At 49.0% G+C, this 20,672-nt stretch overlaps 1 protein-coding gene across 1 annotated transcript in view; it reads right to left on the minus strand.

Annotated features, from left to right (window-relative positions):
- Positions 1 to 705: 705 nt before the first annotated feature.
- The window catches only part of TMEM120B (transmembrane protein 120B), a 28,654-nt gene continuing 8,687 nt past the window's right edge, over positions 706 to 20,672 (minus strand). The window contains exons 2-12 of the mRNA XM_053370211.1: positions 15,739 to 15,857; positions 13,842 to 13,958; positions 12,697 to 12,756; positions 11,115 to 11,210; positions 8,440 to 8,529; positions 6,361 to 6,426; positions 5,739 to 5,800; positions 4,419 to 4,511; positions 3,683 to 3,747; positions 2,291 to 2,359; positions 706 to 1,169 (exon numbers count right to left, since the gene is read on the minus strand). Coding sequence (XP_053226186.1) covers positions 1,062 to 1,169; positions 2,291 to 2,359; positions 3,683 to 3,747; positions 4,419 to 4,511; positions 5,739 to 5,800; positions 6,361 to 6,426; positions 8,440 to 8,529; positions 11,115 to 11,210; positions 12,697 to 12,756; positions 13,842 to 13,958; positions 15,739 to 15,857 — 945 coding nt within the window. The 3' untranslated portion in view covers positions 706 to 1,061. The remainder of the gene's footprint in view (positions 1,170 to 2,290; positions 2,360 to 3,682; positions 3,748 to 4,418; positions 4,512 to 5,738; positions 5,801 to 6,360; positions 6,427 to 8,439; positions 8,530 to 11,114; positions 11,211 to 12,696; positions 12,757 to 13,841; positions 13,959 to 15,738; positions 15,858 to 20,672) is intronic.

The raw sequence follows: 20,672 nt of genomic DNA on the forward strand, positions 1-20,672 counted from the left end.
TGCTCAATGATAAGACGGTGCCCCCTTCCCCATCCCACATATAGAAGCCGAACAGACTCCAGCATTGGCCACCTGAGGCAGCTGCCTCACTCTGCCTCATGGCAGAGCCGGCACTGCATGTATATAGTTTGATGACGTATCACAAACTGAGACAGGGGAAAGAATTGAGGCAGCTCCTCTTTATTTGCCACCTTTTCTTCCTCCCCCTTTCTCAAGAGATCTGAATGCTGAAAATGAAACATTCATTCAACCTTCATGCCAATAATGCTCATGACAAATTAGGGTGTCATCCACTGGATTTCAATCAGGTTTTCTTCCTGTGTCTAGTCTAGCTGGAATAGGTTACAGTGAAGAGTACCCCACACACACACACTGCCCCCAAACAGATGTGCCCACTGAAAACATTTTCAGTTGGTTGCAAGTGAAGAATGGGTGGGGGATCTAGCAACAGACTGGCTCCCCCTGCCCTCCAGCCTTCACCAACCTGATGCCCTCTAGCTGTTGTTGGACTACAACTCCCATCAACCACAGCCAGACTGACCAAAGGTCAGGGATAGTGGGAAGTGTGGTCCAAAACATTGGGGGGGGGGGTAACAGGCTGCCTTATCAGCTTCCAAGATGGGCTCTGAAAAAAAGCAGTACTCAGCACTTGGCCCCATGAGAGACAACCTTCATGATCCAATACCAGGAACTTTAAAGAGAGTATTTAATCAAAGTTTGCTTTATTCCCGAATAGTTCATCTCTTTTTTGTTCTCTCCTGAGAATCCATCTTCTTCCTAGAATGGATCAACCTCATGGCTATATCCCAGCAAAGGCCAGAGGGGCTTTGGATTAAATTAAATATAAATAGTCCGGTTACCAGCTGGAGAGCGCAAGCACTCGCAAGTCTGATGAGGAAGACTTCACAGTATAACGCAGGTGGAATTTCCTCCATGGTTCCCTTATTGCAGGGCCACTGGTGAAGCAGGAGGACTGTCTGGAACATGAGTCTAATCACAGCAGAGGAAAAAATGAAACCAGACCTCAAGTTCTAGCATCCGGCATGCACGACTTTCTGTCTTCACAATTTCTTCATTTTGTTCTTCTGAAATTTAGCGTGCACAACTTTCAGGGTCGTGAGGAAGTTTCCAAGGAAGAGCACCAGAAATGTGAGTGCAAGCACAAAAACCTAGATGGGACCAAGAAAAGAAGGGAAAAAATCAAACTCAAACCTATGCACTTGGCAGACGTTATATGAGGACATTCTTTAACTAGAGACAAAAACAGCCCACTGGAAAACCTTTAAGGCTGTCTCAATAAGGATATGGTGAAATAGGCCAGGGGTAGCCAACCTGGTGCCTTCCAGAGGTTATGGACTAAAACTCCCATCATCCCTGACGACTGGGCCATGCTGGCTGGGTATGATGGGAGTTGTAGTCCAAAATACCCGGAGGGCACCAGGTTGGCTACCCCTTAAATAGCTTAACCCTATTAAGAATTAGCTGCCAGCTAAAGCATTTAAGTGTATTGAGAACCAGCCATTGTTTGTTCATTACTAGAATGGCACATACAGCTTCCTTTCTCTACTGTAAGATCACTTGTATGAGTACATAAGAACTTAAGAAGAACCTGCTGGATCAGGCCAACGGCCCATCTAGTCCAGTATCCTGTTCTCTCAGTGGTCAGCCAGATTCCTGTTGGAATCCCTCACATGCAAGACCCCAGAGTACCCCCCTTCCACCATGGCTTCCAGCAGCTAGTATTCAGAATAGGCACTTCCTGCCTCCACCTGCGAAGGCAGAACAGAGCCATGGTGGCTGTTGGCTTTGCACCTTTCACAGTAACACAAGATAAGGTAAAGGTAAAGGGACCCCTGACCATTAGGTCCAGTCGTGGCTGACTCTGGGGTTGCAGTGCTCATCTCGCTTTCTTGGCCGAGGGAGCCGGCGTACAGCTTCCGGGTCATGTGGCCAGCATGACTAACCAGCATGGCGAACCAGAGCAGCGCATGGAAACACTGTTTACCTTCCCGCCGGAACAGTACCTATTTATCTACTTGCACTTTGACATGCTTTCGAACTGCTAGGTTGGCAGGAGCAGGGATGGAGCAACGGGAGCTCACCCCGTCATGGCACCCACAGTGCCACCCGCGTCTAACACAAGATATCCATGGGTAATAAAACGTGGATAGCTACTTTCTCATCTTCTCCATCTGCTACCTTTTCCCAGCTGATATAAGGGGATTCAGTCAATGCCCCCCTCCCCGTTTGCCGAGATTTTGATTGGTACTTGAGGGGAAAAACCACTTACTTGCCATTCTTTACATTTCTTATGTCTTGACAGTTCAAAAAGTGTGATAGCATTGTAGAGCTGCCAAAACTTAAGGAAAGGGAGGGGAAAGAAGAAAGGGAGACTTGAGAAAGAATCTGCTAACTTTGCAGAAAGCTAAGCAGTTATTCTTAGTGAAGATCCAGAAGCACTAATTTTAGACCTCGTAGATGCCTAAATTGGCATCTGCGAGCACTAGAGGACACCGAAGCAAACAAAGGGCCTGAGGGTCATGTTCACGTTAGTTTCCTCTTACACTGGTCAGAATGAAGAACCACGGAGAGCTCTGAGGCAGAGCAACAGCTTTGCTTAGACAAGGTTCTGGACTCAGTCTGTGGCAGCTCCACTTAGAACAGCCTTCGCCAAACGGGGGCCCTCCAGAGGTTTCTGGCTGGGGCTGGTGGGAGGTGGTTGAAGTGCAAAATGTCTGGAGGTTGGCAAAGGCTGAGGAAGAAGGATCAGCTGATGGGAAAGGCTTTTTGTGCACAAGACTTGGTGTGACTGTCAATCAGAGTAGACGGATGTCTGATTGGATAGGCCCAGTGCAAGGGGGAGGTACTTGCAGTGGAGGACAGTCAAAGACTACTTCGCGTGGGGTTCTGTTCCCGGGCCCCATACGTGTTGGCAGAGTGCATATAAGCGCACCCCGCCGCCCCTGTTACATCATTTTAGTGACATGTTTTTGGGTCGCTGCCTGTACTTATGTTTTATGTTATTTTTATTTTATAAAATTGATATACTGCTTGATTCTAAAAAACTTAACCCATTACAAAAATAATTTTAAAAATGAAATTATCAATAAAAACTATTTTAAACATTAGAAACTAAATAAAATCAATGATGAGCTAAAAGCCAGATAAAAACACCTGTCAGCACACCATATATCTGGGTAGGCTTACCTAAATGAAAAGTGTATATAAGGTTGATTTGAATATGTTATTATTGAATATTGTATACCCAATGTATCAGCCGCCTGGGGGGGGTTTTCACTGTTTGTGTTTTGGTGGTTGGTAAAAAATAATATTTCCCCCCCCCCAAAAAAAAACCTAAATGAAAATGAGTGCAGTGAAAGTGCTTGCCTGGTGTACTGTAAATAAGCAGGGAGTTCCAAACTGTGGCTGTTGTTACACTAAATATCTATTTTTTAAAAAACAAATGCAGAACAGGTATTGCATAAGCAGTTGTAGCGGAGCCATTTCAGCAGATCGAAGTGGTCAAGTGGGCATCTGGGGAATGCAGCTTCACAGAATGAATGAAGCTGAACAGACAACCTTGCCTACACGCGTTACAATGAACAGCAAACTACCACTCTCTTTGGTTTCTCCTTATCTTCTGACAATGCACCGGTGAACAAAGCTCTGGTGTCCAACTTACATGCCCAAAGAACAAGAAGGGGAGCAGAAAGGTCAGCCCTCGCCACATCCAAGACTGAAATCCCTCTGGGAAGAAGGAAAAAGCACAGTCAAGTTACGCAGCGGAGACGTTATACACCAATGTCTCTCGCATAAAGTACCTACGAATATTGGTGTTTAAATAAGCTGTCACCGTCCTGATGTTTTCCAGGTGTTTGGACTACAACATGGCTGTGATGCTGCCGGGGGCCGAGTTGTAATCTGGGGGGGTTGGTGAAGGCCAATTTTAATATAAAGTTTCTTAAGTATTTTGAAGAGGTAGCCTGACCTAAGGAAGCTGAAATTGCTGCTTCCGTTCATGAAAATGAAAGGCTAGCATCACTCTGGAACTGCAAGCACATAGTACAGATTTTTCAGAAGACAGATTATTTAAGGGGGAATCTTGTATCTTCCTCTTAGATCTTTTCAGCAGAGAGAGACATAAATCCACTTTGAAAACATTATTTCCAAGTTAAAAGCCTTTTTGCTTATTTCCTCAATGAAAGTAATCCAAAATCACTATCCAGGCATAAAGGACAACATTGGGCTCATCCTCATGTCAAGCCATTCAAAAAGGCATCCTCTGTGTTCCATCAGCAATTGCAGTTAATTTCTCCGGGGCTGGCAGGTGGGGGAACAGGCTAACAGGTGCCAGCAGGTGCTAGCAACACACTGCAACTTCAAATAAACTGATGTGATGAACAAGAGACATGACTCACCCACTGTGAGATCTAAGTGGTTTCTTTCCCCTAATGCACGGAGTCTGTAAAGGCAGCCACTTTGATAGTAGTATTGTAGAAACTGGACGCAACCTGGAAGAAATAAAAGGAGTTGCTTTACTTGGCAGGGTTGCAGGTACCTGTGAAGTGTGGCATGCTCAGGAACACAGGGAGCTGCCTTATACCATCTCGCATCCTTGTTCCATCCAGCTCCATACTGTCTTCTTTGACTGGCAGCAGCTCCCCAGGGTTTCAGACAGTGGTCTCTCCCAGATCTAGCTGGAGATGCCAGGAACTGAACCGGGGACTGTCTGCATGCAGAGCAGATGCTCTACCCGTGAGCTATGGCCCGTCCCCTTTTAAATGCTCTCCTCCTGCATGTTCCAAATTTGCCACTCTACAATTTGTACACCCCCTAAGAAAACCACATTGCTCCAGCAAATCCTTTGTTCAGCACCAATAAAGCACAGCCCCCTTCCTCCTCTAGGCAGGGCAGGGAGAAGCCAGGAGGAGGGAGGGAGGAGCACCTTCTTTACTTTGCATTTAATTTGAGCTTGTCCTAAAGCAGGGGCCAGCAAACTTTTTCAGGCGGCTGCTCCACTGTTCCTCAGACCTTGGGGGCGGGCGGACTATAAGCCATTCCCCCAACTCTCCCCTCCCTTCTCCACAGCACAGGACGAGCCCTGGTGGCTGCTTACCTGTGTCTTGCGAGCAGCAGGGGCTGGCGGTGGCAGAGGGACGATGAGCGGCATGTGAAATTGCTCCGGAGAGGGGCTGCCTAAAATGGCAGCTACTCAAGCACTGCTGCTGCTGGCACCAACAAAGCCCAACCCACTTCCTCCTCTAGGCAGGGCAGGGAGAAGCCAGGAGGAGGGAGGGAGGGAGGGAGGGAGGGAGGGAGGGAGGGAGGGAGGGAGGAGGCGCCGCTGCTGCCGCCGTGTGAAGGAGAGGGAAAGAACGCACACACTGGTGATCCACGCAGTGATTCCTGGACCGTCCGCAGGCCGGATCCAGAAGGCAATTGGGCCTGATCCGGCCCGCGGGCCTTAGTTTGCCCTTGTCCTAAAGGCTCTATCCGAGCCATACGCTGGCTTACAAAGCCAATAAAATCCCTGAAATGTAACTTCTCTTTCCTGGGACACTGTCAGTGCTTACTGGTGGGAACTTGCCTAAGGCGGCCAGTTTGTGACCCGTCCCGGTTACAGTAAAATGCGCACTGCTCTCCCCGCACTGAAATCTGCAGCATTCAAAGCATTACTCCAGATAGGACGGAGACAAGAAAACGCTGTGTTTTAATACAGATACTGAAAGCATACTTACTCTGAAAAATTGAAAATGCTAAAAACTGATTGCGGAACATTTGGTACATGAGACCATCTGGCCTGTGTGAGTAGGGAGGGGGAGGAAGACAAAAGAAAACAGAAGTGATGTTTTCAACACACACACACAGAGTGCCCTTCTGTACCCCAATATAGGAAATTAAACAAACGCATCCAAGCCAGCCTAATGTAGGGTGGAATTTCCTTCATTCATTTCCACAAAGGCAGAAGGTATCCTATAGCACAGTTTACCCTGGACTGGACTGAAGCAGGCTGCAGGTGTCAGAGGTCACCTGCAGCCCATGTCTTGGGGGGGGGGAGGGACAGAATACATGGAAAGTTAGAAGAGGGCTAACCCACCCCAGCATCCTGGCTCATTAACTTACTCATTACAGAGTTACTTCACATGGGAGGATCAGACATGATCCCTCCCTGCAACCTGTGAAGTGCAGTGGTCCAGGAAAGGCTGAACTGCATGACATTCGGAAGTCTAAACGCACGTTTTTAATACAGGGACTCATTTATCCTACAAGCCTATTCTATATTGTGCATCTAACTATATTCAAACTATAGCACTTTGCTGATTTCAAACATTTAAGCTATGAAGAAATGGAGAAACTTACCACGTTAACATCACACCAGATAGAAACGTAGAAACGTAATGATGAGATACCCACCAGCCCTTAATCCTGAGAAGAAAAAGAACACCTTTAATGTGTGCACTTTCACACATTAAACCTAGGCAAACCCAGAAGGGAGTGGCTGGCAGATCACAGCTTCCCATTGATGCCTGTATGGGACACAGGCTAGCAAACCAATGTGTTGCATATGAACCTATAAGCCCTCCTGAGGCGTACTAGCTTAGCATCAACTTCACTCACAATGGGGATATGTGGGAATGAGAGCTAGCGCCACATCCCCGTCCCCATTCTGACCGCCTTCCAGGAACTGGAGACTCTCCTGCAGCCATAGAAGTTCCCTGCAGAATGTGGGACCCGGGAAAAGCAAGGTTCTAAATCACGCAGGAAGGCCCTATGGGCACAGAAGTCTCCCTGTGTCAGACATTCGCCCTCCAACTTGCGGAGGAAAATGGAAACAGAAGCCAGAGGGTTTTGCACAGCCTAGCCAGGGCGCTTGATCTCAGTCCCCTCCGCTTGCATGTTAAGTTTTAGCATGAAGCTGGAATGCCTGAAGAGGGCCAAAGTCGGGGGCAATGCAAGACATTTTGTGGACGCCTAAATCTAATGCATAATGTATACAAAATATCTGTTCCCTGACATTTTTCATGCTGTTTGGTATGGTTTTATTACCGTATTTTTCGCACGATAGGACGCACCGGTCCATAGGACGCACCTAGATTTGGGGGGGAAATAAAGGGGAAAAAATTTATTCCCCCCCCCCAGGCGCGGGGCTGGGGCGGGGGAAGCCCGAGCTTCCCCCTCCCCCAGAACGGGACCCAGAGCCATGCCGAAGCTGCGCGCAGCTTTCGCATCGCTCTGGGAGCTTGCGGGGCTGGGGGAGGAGGAAGCCCTCCGCCAGCCTCCAAACCATGTCGGGAGACAGCGGGATGGCGCGCTGCGCCTCTCCCGCTGTCTCCCGAGTTTGCGGGGCTGGCGACGGGGAGGAGCAGGCTTCTCCCCCCCGCCAGCCTTCTAGCCAAGTCGGGGGACGGCAGGAAGGGCGCGCTGCGCCTCTCCCGCTGTCCCCCGAGTTTGCGGGGCTGGCGACAGGGAGGAGCAGGCTTCTCCCCCCCGCCAGCCTTCTAGCCAAGTCGGGGGACGGCAGGAAGGGCGCGCTGTGCCTCTCCCGCTGTCCCCCGTGTTTGCGGGGCTGGCGACGGGGAGGAGCAGGCTTCTCCCCGTCGCCAGCCTTCTAGCCAAGTCGGGGGACAGCAGGAAGGGCGCGCTGCGCCTCTCCCGCTGTCCCCCGAGCTTGTGGGGCTGGCAGTGGGGCTCTCCAGGCTTCAGCGAAAGCCTGCATTCGCACCATAGGACGCACACACATTTCCCCTTCATTTTTGGAGGGGGAAAAGTGCGTCCTATAGTGCGAAAAATACGGTAATTACACAGTTTGGAGTCTATATGCAATTAACTCCTCCTCTCTGTTCTTTCCTTTTTCTGATGTACTTTATCTCGGAAAATAAACACAGGAAGCTTGTAACTAGTGGACATAATTAAGAGCACACAAATGTAATTAAGCTATCGATTCAGACTTTCTATCCTACCATTTTGTACTGATAAACGGGGCTCCGTTAACTGCTCGGCTGAGGGCAGCAGCAGCCGTGCACCCCTCATCGAAGCAATTTCACAGAGGCCCCCCCCCCCCGGCACATCTGCGCTGGTGGCAGGTGGGGGCTCCATAAAACTGCTTGGCTGAGGCGAGGGCAGTGGCGTACTCCTCAACTGGGCAGTTTAAAGAAGCAGAGGGAGGAACAAGCTGTATCAGCGCCTGTTCTTCTTCTGCCGGTATGAGCGGCAGGCAGAGATGGTGGTTTCACCCAGCAGGATATCACTGGTGAAGCTGCCGCCATTCCTGAGCGCCTTTGCCTCCAGCAACGGCTGAAGCTTGTTTCTCCTTTGGCGCGCTGGGCGCTTGTAGCAGAGGGGCTCAGGAGGCGGCAGTTTCACCTGCGATATACCCCTGAGTGACGCTGTCATCGCCGTCTGCCCTAGGCAATTTATGGATCTATCCCCTCGGCCTACCTTGAGCCATTGCTGATGAGGATGCTCTCCCTTATTGTCAGTGTGCAGTAATACCAAACTAAGAGGAAGTTGAACACTTCATCCGTCACCCTGCAAGAATAATAAAAAATGGTTTCCAACTTCATTGATCAAGTACACACACTTCAAAACTCATTAACTAAGGCGAAAGTAAAGAGTAATTTTAGGTAACTAATACTGTGGTTCTAATCTTGTAAATAATCAGCTGCTTTCTAAGCTTATGTGGAGGGATGTGGGAGGCGCAGTGGGTTAAACCACAGAGCCTAGGGCTTGCTGAACAGAAGGTCGGCGGTTCAAATCCCTGCAATGGGGTGAACTCCCGTTGCTCGGTCCCTGCTCCTGCCAACCTAGCAGTTTGAAAGCACGTCAAAGTGCAAGTAGATAAATAGGTACTGCTCCGGCGGGACGGTAAACAGCGTTTCTGTGCGCTGCTGTGATTCGCCAGAAACGGATTAGTCATGCTGGCCACATGACCCGGAAGCTATACACCGGCTCCCTCGGCCAGTAAAGCGAGATGAGCAGCGCAACCCCAGAGTCGTCCATGACTGGACTTAACGGTAAGGGGTCCCTTTACCTTTAAGGTTATGTGGAGAGATACCAACAAAGGTGCACTCTCGTCAACTCCAATTTTCATACTTGGAAAACCTCAGTCTACAAGAAGCCCAGACAAAGGCATTGTGGTTAATTTGAAAAGCTTTATATAGCTACTGTTTTTGTCATGGCTCCTGCACTATATATTTAAAGCAGTATCATACCACTTTAAGCAGTTATGGTTTCCGTCCAAGAATCCTGGGAACCGTAGTTTGCTAAGGGTGCTGAGAGTTGATAGGAGACCCCTGTTCTCCTCACAGAGCTACAATTCCCAGTGTTCCTCAGGAAGAGAGCTGGTCTGTTAAACCAATCTAAGCAGCTCTGCAAGGGGAATGGGGTCTCCTAACAAGTCTCAGCAACCTAAACAAACTAACTCCCAGGATTCCCAGACAACGCCATGCCTGTTTAAAGTGTAGGGTGCTGCTTTGAATTTACAGAGCAGAAGGGGCCCAATTTCACAAACGAGGGGAATCCCCACTGTAAACAATACCCAAGCAAAGAGACGTCACAGTGCTGTTTTCCAGTATGGCTGAACCAAATCCGCTCTCTAAAATTGTCCCGCTGTGTTAAGGGTATTCCCAGGAGCGTGAGGCACACTTTTGGCACCCCCCCCCCACCAAGGTTTGAAGGAAGAGGGCAAAGCAGAGCCACGTAGTTTAAGGGACTCCACTTAGGAACTCACTGACACAAAGCTCCTACGAAGGCAGACAAGTTTGTAAATGCAGCGCTAATTCCATCCGAGGGAAAGGCCTTTGGGCCAGAGGAGATGCACATGATCCAATTTGCAGAGGCGCCTCAGGACTAGTTCAGCGAAAGGATTCCATTAGATCTCGATAAATCCAATCAACTGGAAAAGCCATGCTGGTGGCGGTGAGCCTTGAAGTCAGCGGAAAGCATCACAACAATGGCCAAGTTTGCACGACGAGACAGGCAACTACGAACTTTTGACAACCTCACCGTGAGGCAATGAATTTCAAATTGCTTTCTGGGAATATAGGGACCCTCAACATTTTGCCAGGATTTCTGGTAGAACGGGTGGGCAAAGCAGCCTTGCAGGAAAAGGCATTTTGACACCACCAATCTTGTAGTTAAAGGAGGAAGATGCTTGGTGACACATCCATTTACCCACTTGGCAGCTAATTTTAAAGAACTATTTTAGCCCGCTCATTCCCCCTGAAGACTGGAAATAGAGGGAGAGTGACATTAAAACAGCACCTCCTGTGCACAAGAGGGAGAGATTTGTAGACTCAGGGGAACCCCAAGGTAAGAACAACTACAGAAACACTTTAGAAGAAGAGGAAAAACAATTCTAAGGTAGAAACCACGAAGACAACCCAATGAGAGCCAAGCATGGTCAGCAGTCACAACACGCTGAATGACAAGGGGAGGGGGAAAACAGTGGGAAACCAGACAGGATGGGAAAGGGAGAGTCCTGGAGGACACAGCAGGCTGACTGGGCATTCCTAGGCATGTCTGCTCAGAACTTAAGTCCCAGCGAGTTCTATGGGGCTCATACTCAGGTTAAAAGGGTGCAGAACTGTAACCTTGCAAGCTCTCCACAGAAGTACTCCACACTGTGATGTTCTGTTGCAGGTCTCAGCACAACGTTTCCCTGGTATCTATCTACGCTTGCTGGAAAACAGTTCTCTAAGCTCCCAGGCAAACACCTTTCTCTGATCCTTTTAACTGGAGAGGCTGTCAGGGATTGAACCTGTGACCTTCCACAGGCTCTACCACGGAGCTATGGCCGTCCCCCTTACGAGCAGCGGGCAGCTCCTAGATTTCACAAGCCCCACCAGTGTCACATATGAACCCAGTGTGCACCTAGAACATTTGCAAAGTATTATAGGGGAAGTGTTTCTCCAGCGACAGAGAACTTTTGTGTAAGTAGTCAGGGAGAAAATCTGCCCCAAGACTGGATTAACTTGCGAAAGCAGAAGTCAACAAATGATGCTTTTTGTTCACATATAAGTGGAGTCCAGATTTGCTTGCAAGCAGAGCCACTTCAAATCCACTCCATGGTAAAAACGGATAATGTTGCTCAGCAAACAAAGATGAAGTCTTACCGGTAATGAAGAACGAATCGGCAAGCTACTGCTCCAAGGAATAAGATTATTGTCAAGTACAGTTTGAATTTTTCATACTCGTCTTTGTAGGCAAACCTGGAACAAAAGGATTAAATCAGGGAATAATAATAGTAATAATTTTATTATTTATACCCCACCTGTCTGGCCTGCTTGCCCCAGCCATTCTGGGCGGCTTCCAACACATATAAAAACATAGTAAAACATCAAGCACTAAAAACTTCCTAATGCAGGACTGCCTGCAGATTTCTTCTGAAAGTTGTACAGCTACTTATCTCCTTGACATCTGAAGGCATTCCACAGGGCGGGCGGGTGCCACTGTCGAGAAGGCCCTCTGCCTGGTTCCCTGTAACTTCACTTCTCACAGTGAGGAAAATGCCAGAAGGCCCTCAGAACTGGACCTCAGTGTCCAGGTTGAATAATGGGGGTGGAGACACTCCTTCATGTATACTGGGCCAAGGCCATTGATCTGATTCACACATAATGCTAAACCGTGGATTATGAAGTGATGTTTTCTTAAAGCACGGCTTAACGTTATATTCAAACTCTACCCAGCAATTTAACTGTGGTTGCTAACAAGCCACAATTTAGTGCTACAGTTTGTTGTTGGCTTACAAATCTTGGTTTGCTTTAAATTGGGCTGAGCACTGCATGAGAACTCTTCTCCCCTTCTTAACCATGACACCAGATTCTCACCAGTTTACAAACGCAGGAGGCCAACAGCAGCTGAGGGGAAACCATGGTTTGTCTGATCAACTATGGGACAACTTATGGCTTCGCCAAACTAGGGCTTAAACAAACCAAACCAGGGCTTGAATCTTTGGCGGGGGGCACCATTTTCTGTCACTAGGCAGGGGCTAGATTCAATGTGTGCTGAATTTTGGCTGCAAAGGAAGAATCGAGAGCATGCTGCTGGTTCTTCCTTTGAAGCTACAACTTGAAACTTTCCACAAGCAACATCACACAACATCAGATACAGGAAAGATGGGGGTGGCTTGCCCCAAATGGATGACTGGTCTAGTCAAGCCTGTAGGCCAGAGCTCCCCGACCAGGAGGAGCAAAGCAGTTGTGAGCTCCTATCTGGGAGCCCAAACGCATTTACAGGGTCTTGTTGAGCCATAGGGCAACATTCTTTGTTATGCACTTGTGATGCTCCTGATGGCATTGGGCCAGTTATGCGTTCAATACTCTCTGCACCTGCAAAGGCTTTGAGGCAGATTTACTGCTTCATTTCCACCCAGCGCATGTCCTGTAGTTTCCTGTTGAAATCCTGTAACTTTTTACACCACAAATGTTCTGAGGATTTTGTTGTTGTTGCACTATAGCTCAAGAGCCCCCCAGCCCAGCAAGACAGCAATAATGCAGGAGCATTGGGGAAAGACTGCAGAATGGTAAGTGGATGGCCCAGTATAAACGCACCACTCAAACACTGTCACTGCGTGGTGTGACACGTGGCAGAATAAAGCGGCAAAACAAAACAGAAACCCAGTCTGGAGGAGCCCATAATTTGTCTCACCGTGTCACGCAAAGCAGCTCAGAGAGTCATAGAAGACAAACAACTTACTTGGCCTGATTGCTTAGAAGAGTGACATTCACGTTCCCCAGCACGAGATTTAAGTACAAACTGCAAGGAAAAGGGCAAAACACATCAGGCCATCACAGGGGTAACTCTTTTTTCATTTGTTGGTTGTCGTTTCAGCCCCAGATCACCGATTTCAGCTGCATTCATAGCAAGGCATGAGCTGAATGAAAGACTCCACCGGAATCTTATCGCCAGGTGTTCAGATGACAGCTTCCTCTGCTTTTGCCACAATGTGCAGAGGTCACAAATCCCTCTTCGTGCGACCTTCTCAAACTGTAGTCAGCACAAGCTCAGCAGCAATCCTATACACTTACCTGGATGTAAGCCCCACTGAACTCAATGGGGCTTACTTCCAAGTAGACGTTTATAAATGTCACTGTCCATCGGTTAGCCTAACAGACTTAACTTTGCAATCCTGATTCAAAATTCTGTCACTTCTGGGGGTCCTTTGTGTAAATAACAGGTAAGCAGCTCTTGACCTCAATTAAGTCTGTCTTACTGCTGCTTCTGCTGGGGCTGATGTGCTGGCCTTATGATTTCATTACCGTTGAATTTTGTTTTATCTTTCTTAGAGGTGGCTAACCTGCAGCCATTCAGATGTGGCCGGATTACAATTCATGTTGCACAGGTATCATGTTACGCAGTGGCATTCGTTTTGCATGCTGTGAGTGGCCCTGTGGCCCTTTTGGCAAAAGGCAGTATATAAATTTAATAACTAAAACAGACAAATCTCTGCAGTCCTGGCCCAGATTTAAATTTCTCGTCTGCTCAGGGCGGGGGGAATAAAAGGCTCCCCCTCCTCTCTGTCACTGGACCTTTCTCCTCCTCTGCTAATAATAGATTCCCAGGATTGTTCTCCAGAGGTATCACCTCACCAAGATTAACGCTGGAAACTATGTGTGTGAGTGTGACACGCGGCCTGCATTCAGCTTCTGAGCCAGGCATTCCCAGGCAAACGTTTCACTCTGTGCCAAGAGGCTGGCAGGTCAGCCCCTGAGAGTGTGCAGAGTGGATTCCAACAAGAGGAGTCACATGCTTCCATCTCTTTAAGAAAAGCATGTCTCTTCGTGTCCTTAAGAGATCAGGCTTCACACAAGGGGGCATGTTGGTTTTACGGAAGCACCTACCCGTTCTTCTTTGGCAAATAGGCTTCCATGTCGAAGAAAACATTTTGCCGCTCTTTGATTTGGCTACCGATTTGTTGTATGAGCTCCGCTTCTTCCAGGCTGCAGTCACGCTTGCATCTGCAAAGTTGCAGGGGCAGAGAAGATGAACACAAATGCAGATAGTTGAAAACAGATGACCCAGGAGCCAGATAGCTGAAAGACTGGCCCCTCCCCCTCAGGGGGCTCGGGGGAGAGGAACACTGTGGATGGCATTCTCTGTGTCAGCCCCTAAGTTGTGGAGCGCCCTCCACACAGCAGTGCATTACGCCCAGCACCCCAAGGAACCCTCACTAGGCGGGTTTCATAGGACTCTGAAGATGCTCCCCTTTACCCTGGCCATTCAAAGTCTTGGTGCTGACCTTTAAAGCCCTAAACGGCCTCGGTCCAGTATACCTGAAGGAGCGTCTCCACCCCCATCATTCTGCCCGGACACTGAGGTCCAGCGCCGAGGGCCTTCTGGCGGTTCCCTCGCTGAAAGAAGCCAAGTTACAGGGAACCAGGCAGAGGGCCTTCTCGGTAGTGGCGCCCACCCTGTGGAACGCCCTCCCACCAGATGTCAAAGAGAACAACAACTACCAGACTTTTAGAAGACATCTGAAGGCAGCCCTGTTCAGGGAAGCTTTTAATGTTTGATGCATTACTGTATTTTAATATTTTTTGGAAGCCGTCCAGAGTGGCTGGAGAAGCCCAGCCAGATGGGCGGGGTATAAATAATAAATTATCATATTATTATTATTATTATTATTATTATTATTATTATTATTATTACTATGAAGGAGATGCTGGCTTTCACTCACACATACACAGCCAAGAGAAAAAAGCCCAGGTTGGTTGTGGGACCTACATTGTCAGAAACGGATTTCATCACCCCTTCCCCTTCTATAAAAAAATTGTTGTTGTTGTTGTTAATTTTTAATGCATTTATATTCCCCCTTTCCTCCAAGGAGCTCAAGGCAGTGTACACAACTCTCCCCCACCTCAATCGAGCCCCACAACAACCCTGTGAGGTAGGTTAGGTTGAGGGTTGGTGACTGGCCCAAGGTTACTCTGGCGGCTTCGTGTCCAAGCGGGAACTGGAATTCGGGTCTCCCAGGCCCTAATCCGGCACTCTAACCCAGCCTTCCTCAACCTTGGGTTCCCTGGGTGTTGTGGGACTACAGCTCCCATCGTCCCTGAGCACTAGGCCCTGCTAGCTAGAGAGATGGTGGGAGTTGTAGTTCGACAACATCTGGGGATGCAACATTGAAAAAGTGTGCTCTAAACATTACACTACACTGGCCCTGGACATCTGGGATGAATATTTTAGGGCCCAATCCTAGTTTTGAGATTGTACAGTGGTACCTCGGGTTAAGAACTTAATTCATTCTGGAGGTCCGTTCTTAACCTGAAACTGTTCTTAACCTGAAGCACCACTTTAGCTAATGGGGCCTCCCGCTGCTGCTGTGCCGCAGTCGCACAATTTCTGTTCTCATCCTGAAGCAAAGTTCTTAACCTGATTTTCGGGTTAGCGGAGTCTGTAACCTGAAGCGTCTGTAACCTGAGGTCCCACTGTAATTGATTTTAAACTGTATTTCATGTTGTATTAAAAATGGTTGCAACTTGGCCTGGGACCTGGGGGGGGCAGCTAATAAAGCAAAACAGCAGCAGCAGTTGCCTGACATCACAGTAACATTGGCCAAGGGGCAGGTGGATTCTTGCGTCCACCTGGCAAGGCGACTGTGCTTTGGCGACAGAATAATCTTACGCCCTTCCAGCAACCTCATCCCACTTCGGTTAGAGGGGAGAGCAGGCAGGTCAGGCAGCTCCCAGGCCAAGCAGAGAATCGTACAGGTGACCAAGTGCTGGGCTTTGCCATTACCTTTGGAAGCTGTTCTGCAAGTCTTTCAGCCCCCGCTTCTGCTTCTGTATGGAGCTGCTGCAGGCGGCCTGCAAGTTGTTCAGTTCCTCTAGCTTCTGTTTGTAGACTTTGTGAGTTTCCTGCAACAGATAAGCAAAAAGGATGCATTAAGTGGCAGGAAATTAAACATGGGACAATACGCAAACAGAACACCCACGTGCAGCTGAAAGTGCAGGTTATGTAGTTTCTTCCACAGGAAGGGGAAAGTTCCACATTAAATCGCCTGGAAAGGCCTCGGAAGGTGCCATGCGCTAAGACCACTGAGTGTACTGTCCCTACACTGACATTATTGGCTCCAAGGCCTGTGACTTTCTGCTTGCAAAGCAGTGCTTTACCTGTGAATGATGACCCTCCCAGGCATGCAACACAGCACAGAGCTAACTATAGCGCTGACCACATGCATATAGTGGTACCTTGCAAGACGAATGCCTCGCAAGACAAAAAACTCGGTAGACGAAAGGATTTTTTGTTTTTTGAGCTGCTTCGCAAGATGATTTTCCCTATGGGCTTGCTTCGCAAGACGGAAACGTCTTGCAAGTTTGTTTCCTTTTTCTTAACACCGTTAATACAGTTGACTTCGAGGAGCAACTCATAGAACGCGGTGTGGTAGCCTTTTTTGAGGTTTTAAAAGACTTTGGTGATTTTTGAAGCTTTTCCAAAACTTTCCCAACACCGTGCTTCGCAAGACGAAAAAAATCGCAAGGCGACAAAACTCGCGGAACGAATTAATTTCGTCTTGCGAGGCACCACTGTATTCCGGTGGGTAACATCGCTTAATAAATTTAGAAACAGAGCCAGCCACAAAGAACCCTAAAGCAGCTTAATGGCGGAGGGGAGGGGCACTGTAGAGTTCATTTAAAGTCTTTACATCCTGCCCTCTCCCTCTTCTGCGCCCAAAAAGCTGTCCCAGGACAACTCACAAACAATGCAGCAGCACAATCAAATCCAAAAGCAGCAGATTAAAAAGCAGCAGCCGTGGCAGGACAAAAGCACAAAGTTGAAGATTAAAATTTCGCATTTAAAGCATCGGGGAAAATAAGGTCAAAATGTCATCCAGGTCAGCCAACCTGGGGAAAGCCACACACAAAGAGGAATTCTGTGTCTATTTTTGTGCATCTGGAAAGCTCCCCAGAGGAGCTCATAGGAGGAGGCAGAACTCGCCTACGGAGGGGTGGGATCTGGGCTGCCTCACCTGACAGCTGCTGCCCAGGCAGCCGCTCCATTGGAAAGCCTGGGCCCATGTCAGGTCTGTGATGGGAGGGCAGCGTCTGAATGACAGCTATCATTATTATTAATTACCCACCCTACAGCCTTAGATCCCAGATAAAATGCAATGTCAAAAGCAGGTTAAAACAACCCGCAATCACAAAAATAAGGTGGGTACTGGAAATATACAGATCAGGTGACAAAAGCCACAGTAAAGAGGTGTGTCTTCATTCCTCACTAAACGCTCTATAATGAAGATGTGAGGTGCACCTCTGTGGGGGGGGGGGCACAGCTTAGGGGCCACCACAGAAAAGGCCCTCTCCTGACCGCCCCCGATTCAGAGAGAGAGGTGGAGCAACCGAGAGGGTCCCCTGCCATCGATCTGAACACCTGAGTGGGACTGAAAGAGGGTGGCCTTTCAGATATCGGGGGATGTTGTGAACTGCCCTGTGATCTTCAGATGGAGGATGCCATACAAATTTAATTAAAAATAATTCAGCATCATCAGCTGCGTCCATGCACCAACTACCCCCACAGACACTGCCCTTCGTAATTGTTTGTAGCTACAGCTGTAGTTTGATGGCAACGGCCAACACAAAGGCCAGGGCAAGCCTTGCGCCCGTTCCTCCATCAAAGTGGATTTTGAGCGGCTACTGTAGATGAATATGGATTCTGGAAGACGGCCACGCTTTTCCGAAACGCCAAACAGGACACAAATGTCCTCCTCACCCGCCACCCCTCAAAAATCCCCAGAAAGCCCCCGTGGATCCACTCTAAGCCGCTTTCCCCCATTCCTCGGCCAGCACCTCTGACCCCATTCCAACTTAGCCCTAATCCCACACGGCACCCACCATCTGTTACTTTGGAGCAGCTGGTGAAGCAGCCCCTCCAGGACAACTTCGCTCCCAGAGAGGCCATGACCACATGAATAAATGAATAAATAGCTAAATGAATAGGAAGACGTGTCCAATGACTTTAGGAGACTTTTTTTAAAAAAGCCCCCTATTCAATGCTCCTTGAAAGAGTTTCTCCACGTGAAGGAGGGATGGGGAACATGTGGCTGCCCAGATGTTCTTGGATTCCCAACTCCCATCAGCCTCAGTCAGGGGGAGCTGGAGTCCAGCAATATCCAGAGGGCCTCAGGCGCCCCATCTCTGCTTCAAAGGTACCTTAGATCTTTGGGATGTGGGTGTGCAAGCAAAAGGAACTGTGCCATCCCGTTACACCAGCATCCCCAATACACCTCATGCAAGGAGGCAGTGTGGCAGTTGGAGGGCTGGACCAGGATGTGGGAGGCCAGGAACTGAATCCCCACTTGGCCGTGAATGGGCTTTCAAGATTGCAGTGTATTGCCAGTCCAACATTGTGGTTTGGCAATATACCACAATGTTGAAACAAGTTGCATTGGCCCCAGCCTGTAAGGTGCCAGGTGAAGCTTTCACCCCTGTGCCTCACAGGCCAAGGCCAATGCAGTTGGCCCTGGCCCGCTGCTCAGCTGGGGGTTAGGAAGGCTCCTGCCCCCACCCAGCTAAGCGAGCCCACAACTCCCCAAGGTGGAGGGTACACTGCAATGGAGCCTGACAGGCTCCGTCTGCCTTCTTTGGCATGTAGTCTGAAAAGAGCTGGAGTCCCAAGCTTGGGAAACACTGAGCTAGTTGGAGAGGAATGTAGAAAGCCGCCTTGTTATACAGAGTCAGATCATTTGCTCATCTAGCTCAGTGCTGCCTACACAGACTGGCAGCAGCTCCCCAGAATTTCACACTGGGGACATTTCCAGTCCTACCTGGAGAACTGAACCTGGAGCCTTCCGAATGAAAGACAATCGAAAACTCTGCAGATCTCCCTCTTATCACTCCCTGGGAAAGGGGTGGTCAGGGTTGTTAAGCACTTCCCACACAGACAGGACCCCAATGAAGGGCCTAGTCAAGAGGCAAAGCACCTGCTGTGGGTGCAGAAGGACTCAAGTTCAATCGCCAGAACCTCCTGGTGGGCTTGGGAATATCCTGCCTAAAAGTGTGCAGTGCCACCGCTGCCAGTCAGTGCACACAACACTGGGCTAAATGGGCAAATGTTGAGCCTGACTCTCATTTTCTCAAAACGGGCCCTACCTCTGAGCAGAATCCCACTAAAAACAACCAGAGGGGCGTAATAAAGAACAGCATGCCACCCCCTTTCCCAGTACCCATTCAGTTCAACAGAACAGGAAATGAAATTAGGAAGGCACAAGCCAGTTACTTAATAAAAGGCCTATTAAACATTAACTAAAACCCTTTCTCCTTTTACTTTTGCAGACAGCACTTTTGATGCTTGCAGTTGCAATAAAACCAACTTGCTGATAAAAAAAGGGGGGGTGAAAGACCATTTCAAGTAAGCTGCACCCAGATCCAGTTCAGCTGCTTAACCAAGACTGAACTCCTTCACCACACAAAGTGGATCAGTTGAACAGATCAAATCCACACCAGCACCCCTTGAAATGAAACAAAATGAAGGTTTGATTGCAAAGTTTTATTTACATGTTATTGAAAGGTCAAGCACTCAAGAGCGACTGTTCTCATTGAGGTGGATAAATGACTGGGGCCGACGCTGGGGAAGGCGTCATCTTCCAAAGGGCAGGCTCATTCCAAGGGTTTAGCTGCAAGGCAACGTGGAATTTCCTGCAGACGCTGTAACTCTGCATACCAAAGATGGGCGCCCTTGCTTACGCAGCAGATCTGGAGGCACAGAAGAAGGCACTGCCAGGACCAGGGCTTAGGGGGGGGCCTTGCCAATATTGGGGGCCCCTGCCCACCATCCTAAAACTCCAGCAGTGCTAGGCTGGGCTCTGGCACAAGGAGGGGCATTTCAAAATGGTGGGTGGTGCACACAGCCGGGCACACGCTGTGGGGGGACTCATCACCTGGCATGCACTTAGGGTGCCTGCAGTTGGCTGCCGGTGCCAGCCCTGCTCCCGGGTAAAGCTGAGCGAGTGACAAGAGAAGACCAGCATTTGTGGCATGTATTGCGTTGAGAGTTATACTCGGGGGTCGACAAAGCTTACTGGGCATGGGCCGGATCACTCCCACGGAGATTCTCCGTGGGCCGGGCCAGCACAGCGCGATGCCGGAAATTGTGTCTGTGCATGTCCGCAGCACTAGAAATCGCGCCTGCGCACGTCCAGACACCAAAAATCATTCCTGCACAGAAGCGATTTTCAGCGTCTGGGCATGTGCTAGATGCGATTTCCGGCACCGCAGATATGCGCAGACGTGATTTCTGGAGCCGCTAAACCAGCTCAGCATGGCGCAGGGACTCGCCGAGCAGGCGGCTCGGTTTGCGGGTGGCTCATGAGCCAGTTAAGCAACCCTCCTCAGCCGCTTCTGGCCCATGGGCATTAGGTTGCCAACCTCTGGTTATACTCCTGTCTGCTCAGGGTCAACTTCTGAGTACATCGAAAGAGTACCTCGAGTTAAGAACTTTACCTCAGGATGAGAACAGAAATCTCACGGCAGCGGCAGTGGGAGGCCCCATTAGCTAAAGTGGTACCTCAGGTTTAGAACAGTTTCAGGTTAAGAACGGACCTCTGGAACGAATTAAGTTCTTAACCCGAGGTACCACTGTACTGGCCCCGTGTACAAGGCTATCACTGCACTCTTAGTATGCACAAGTCTGGTCTGTTGCCCTGCCTGAAAAGTTAATTTGTCACAGCCAGA

The sequence above is a fragment of the Podarcis raffonei genome, chromosome 16, assembly GCF_027172205.1.
Source record: "Podarcis raffonei isolate rPodRaf1 chromosome 16, rPodRaf1.pri, whole genome shotgun sequence".
NCBI classification, from domain to species: domain Eukaryota; kingdom Metazoa; phylum Chordata; class Lepidosauria; order Squamata; family Lacertidae; genus Podarcis; species Podarcis raffonei.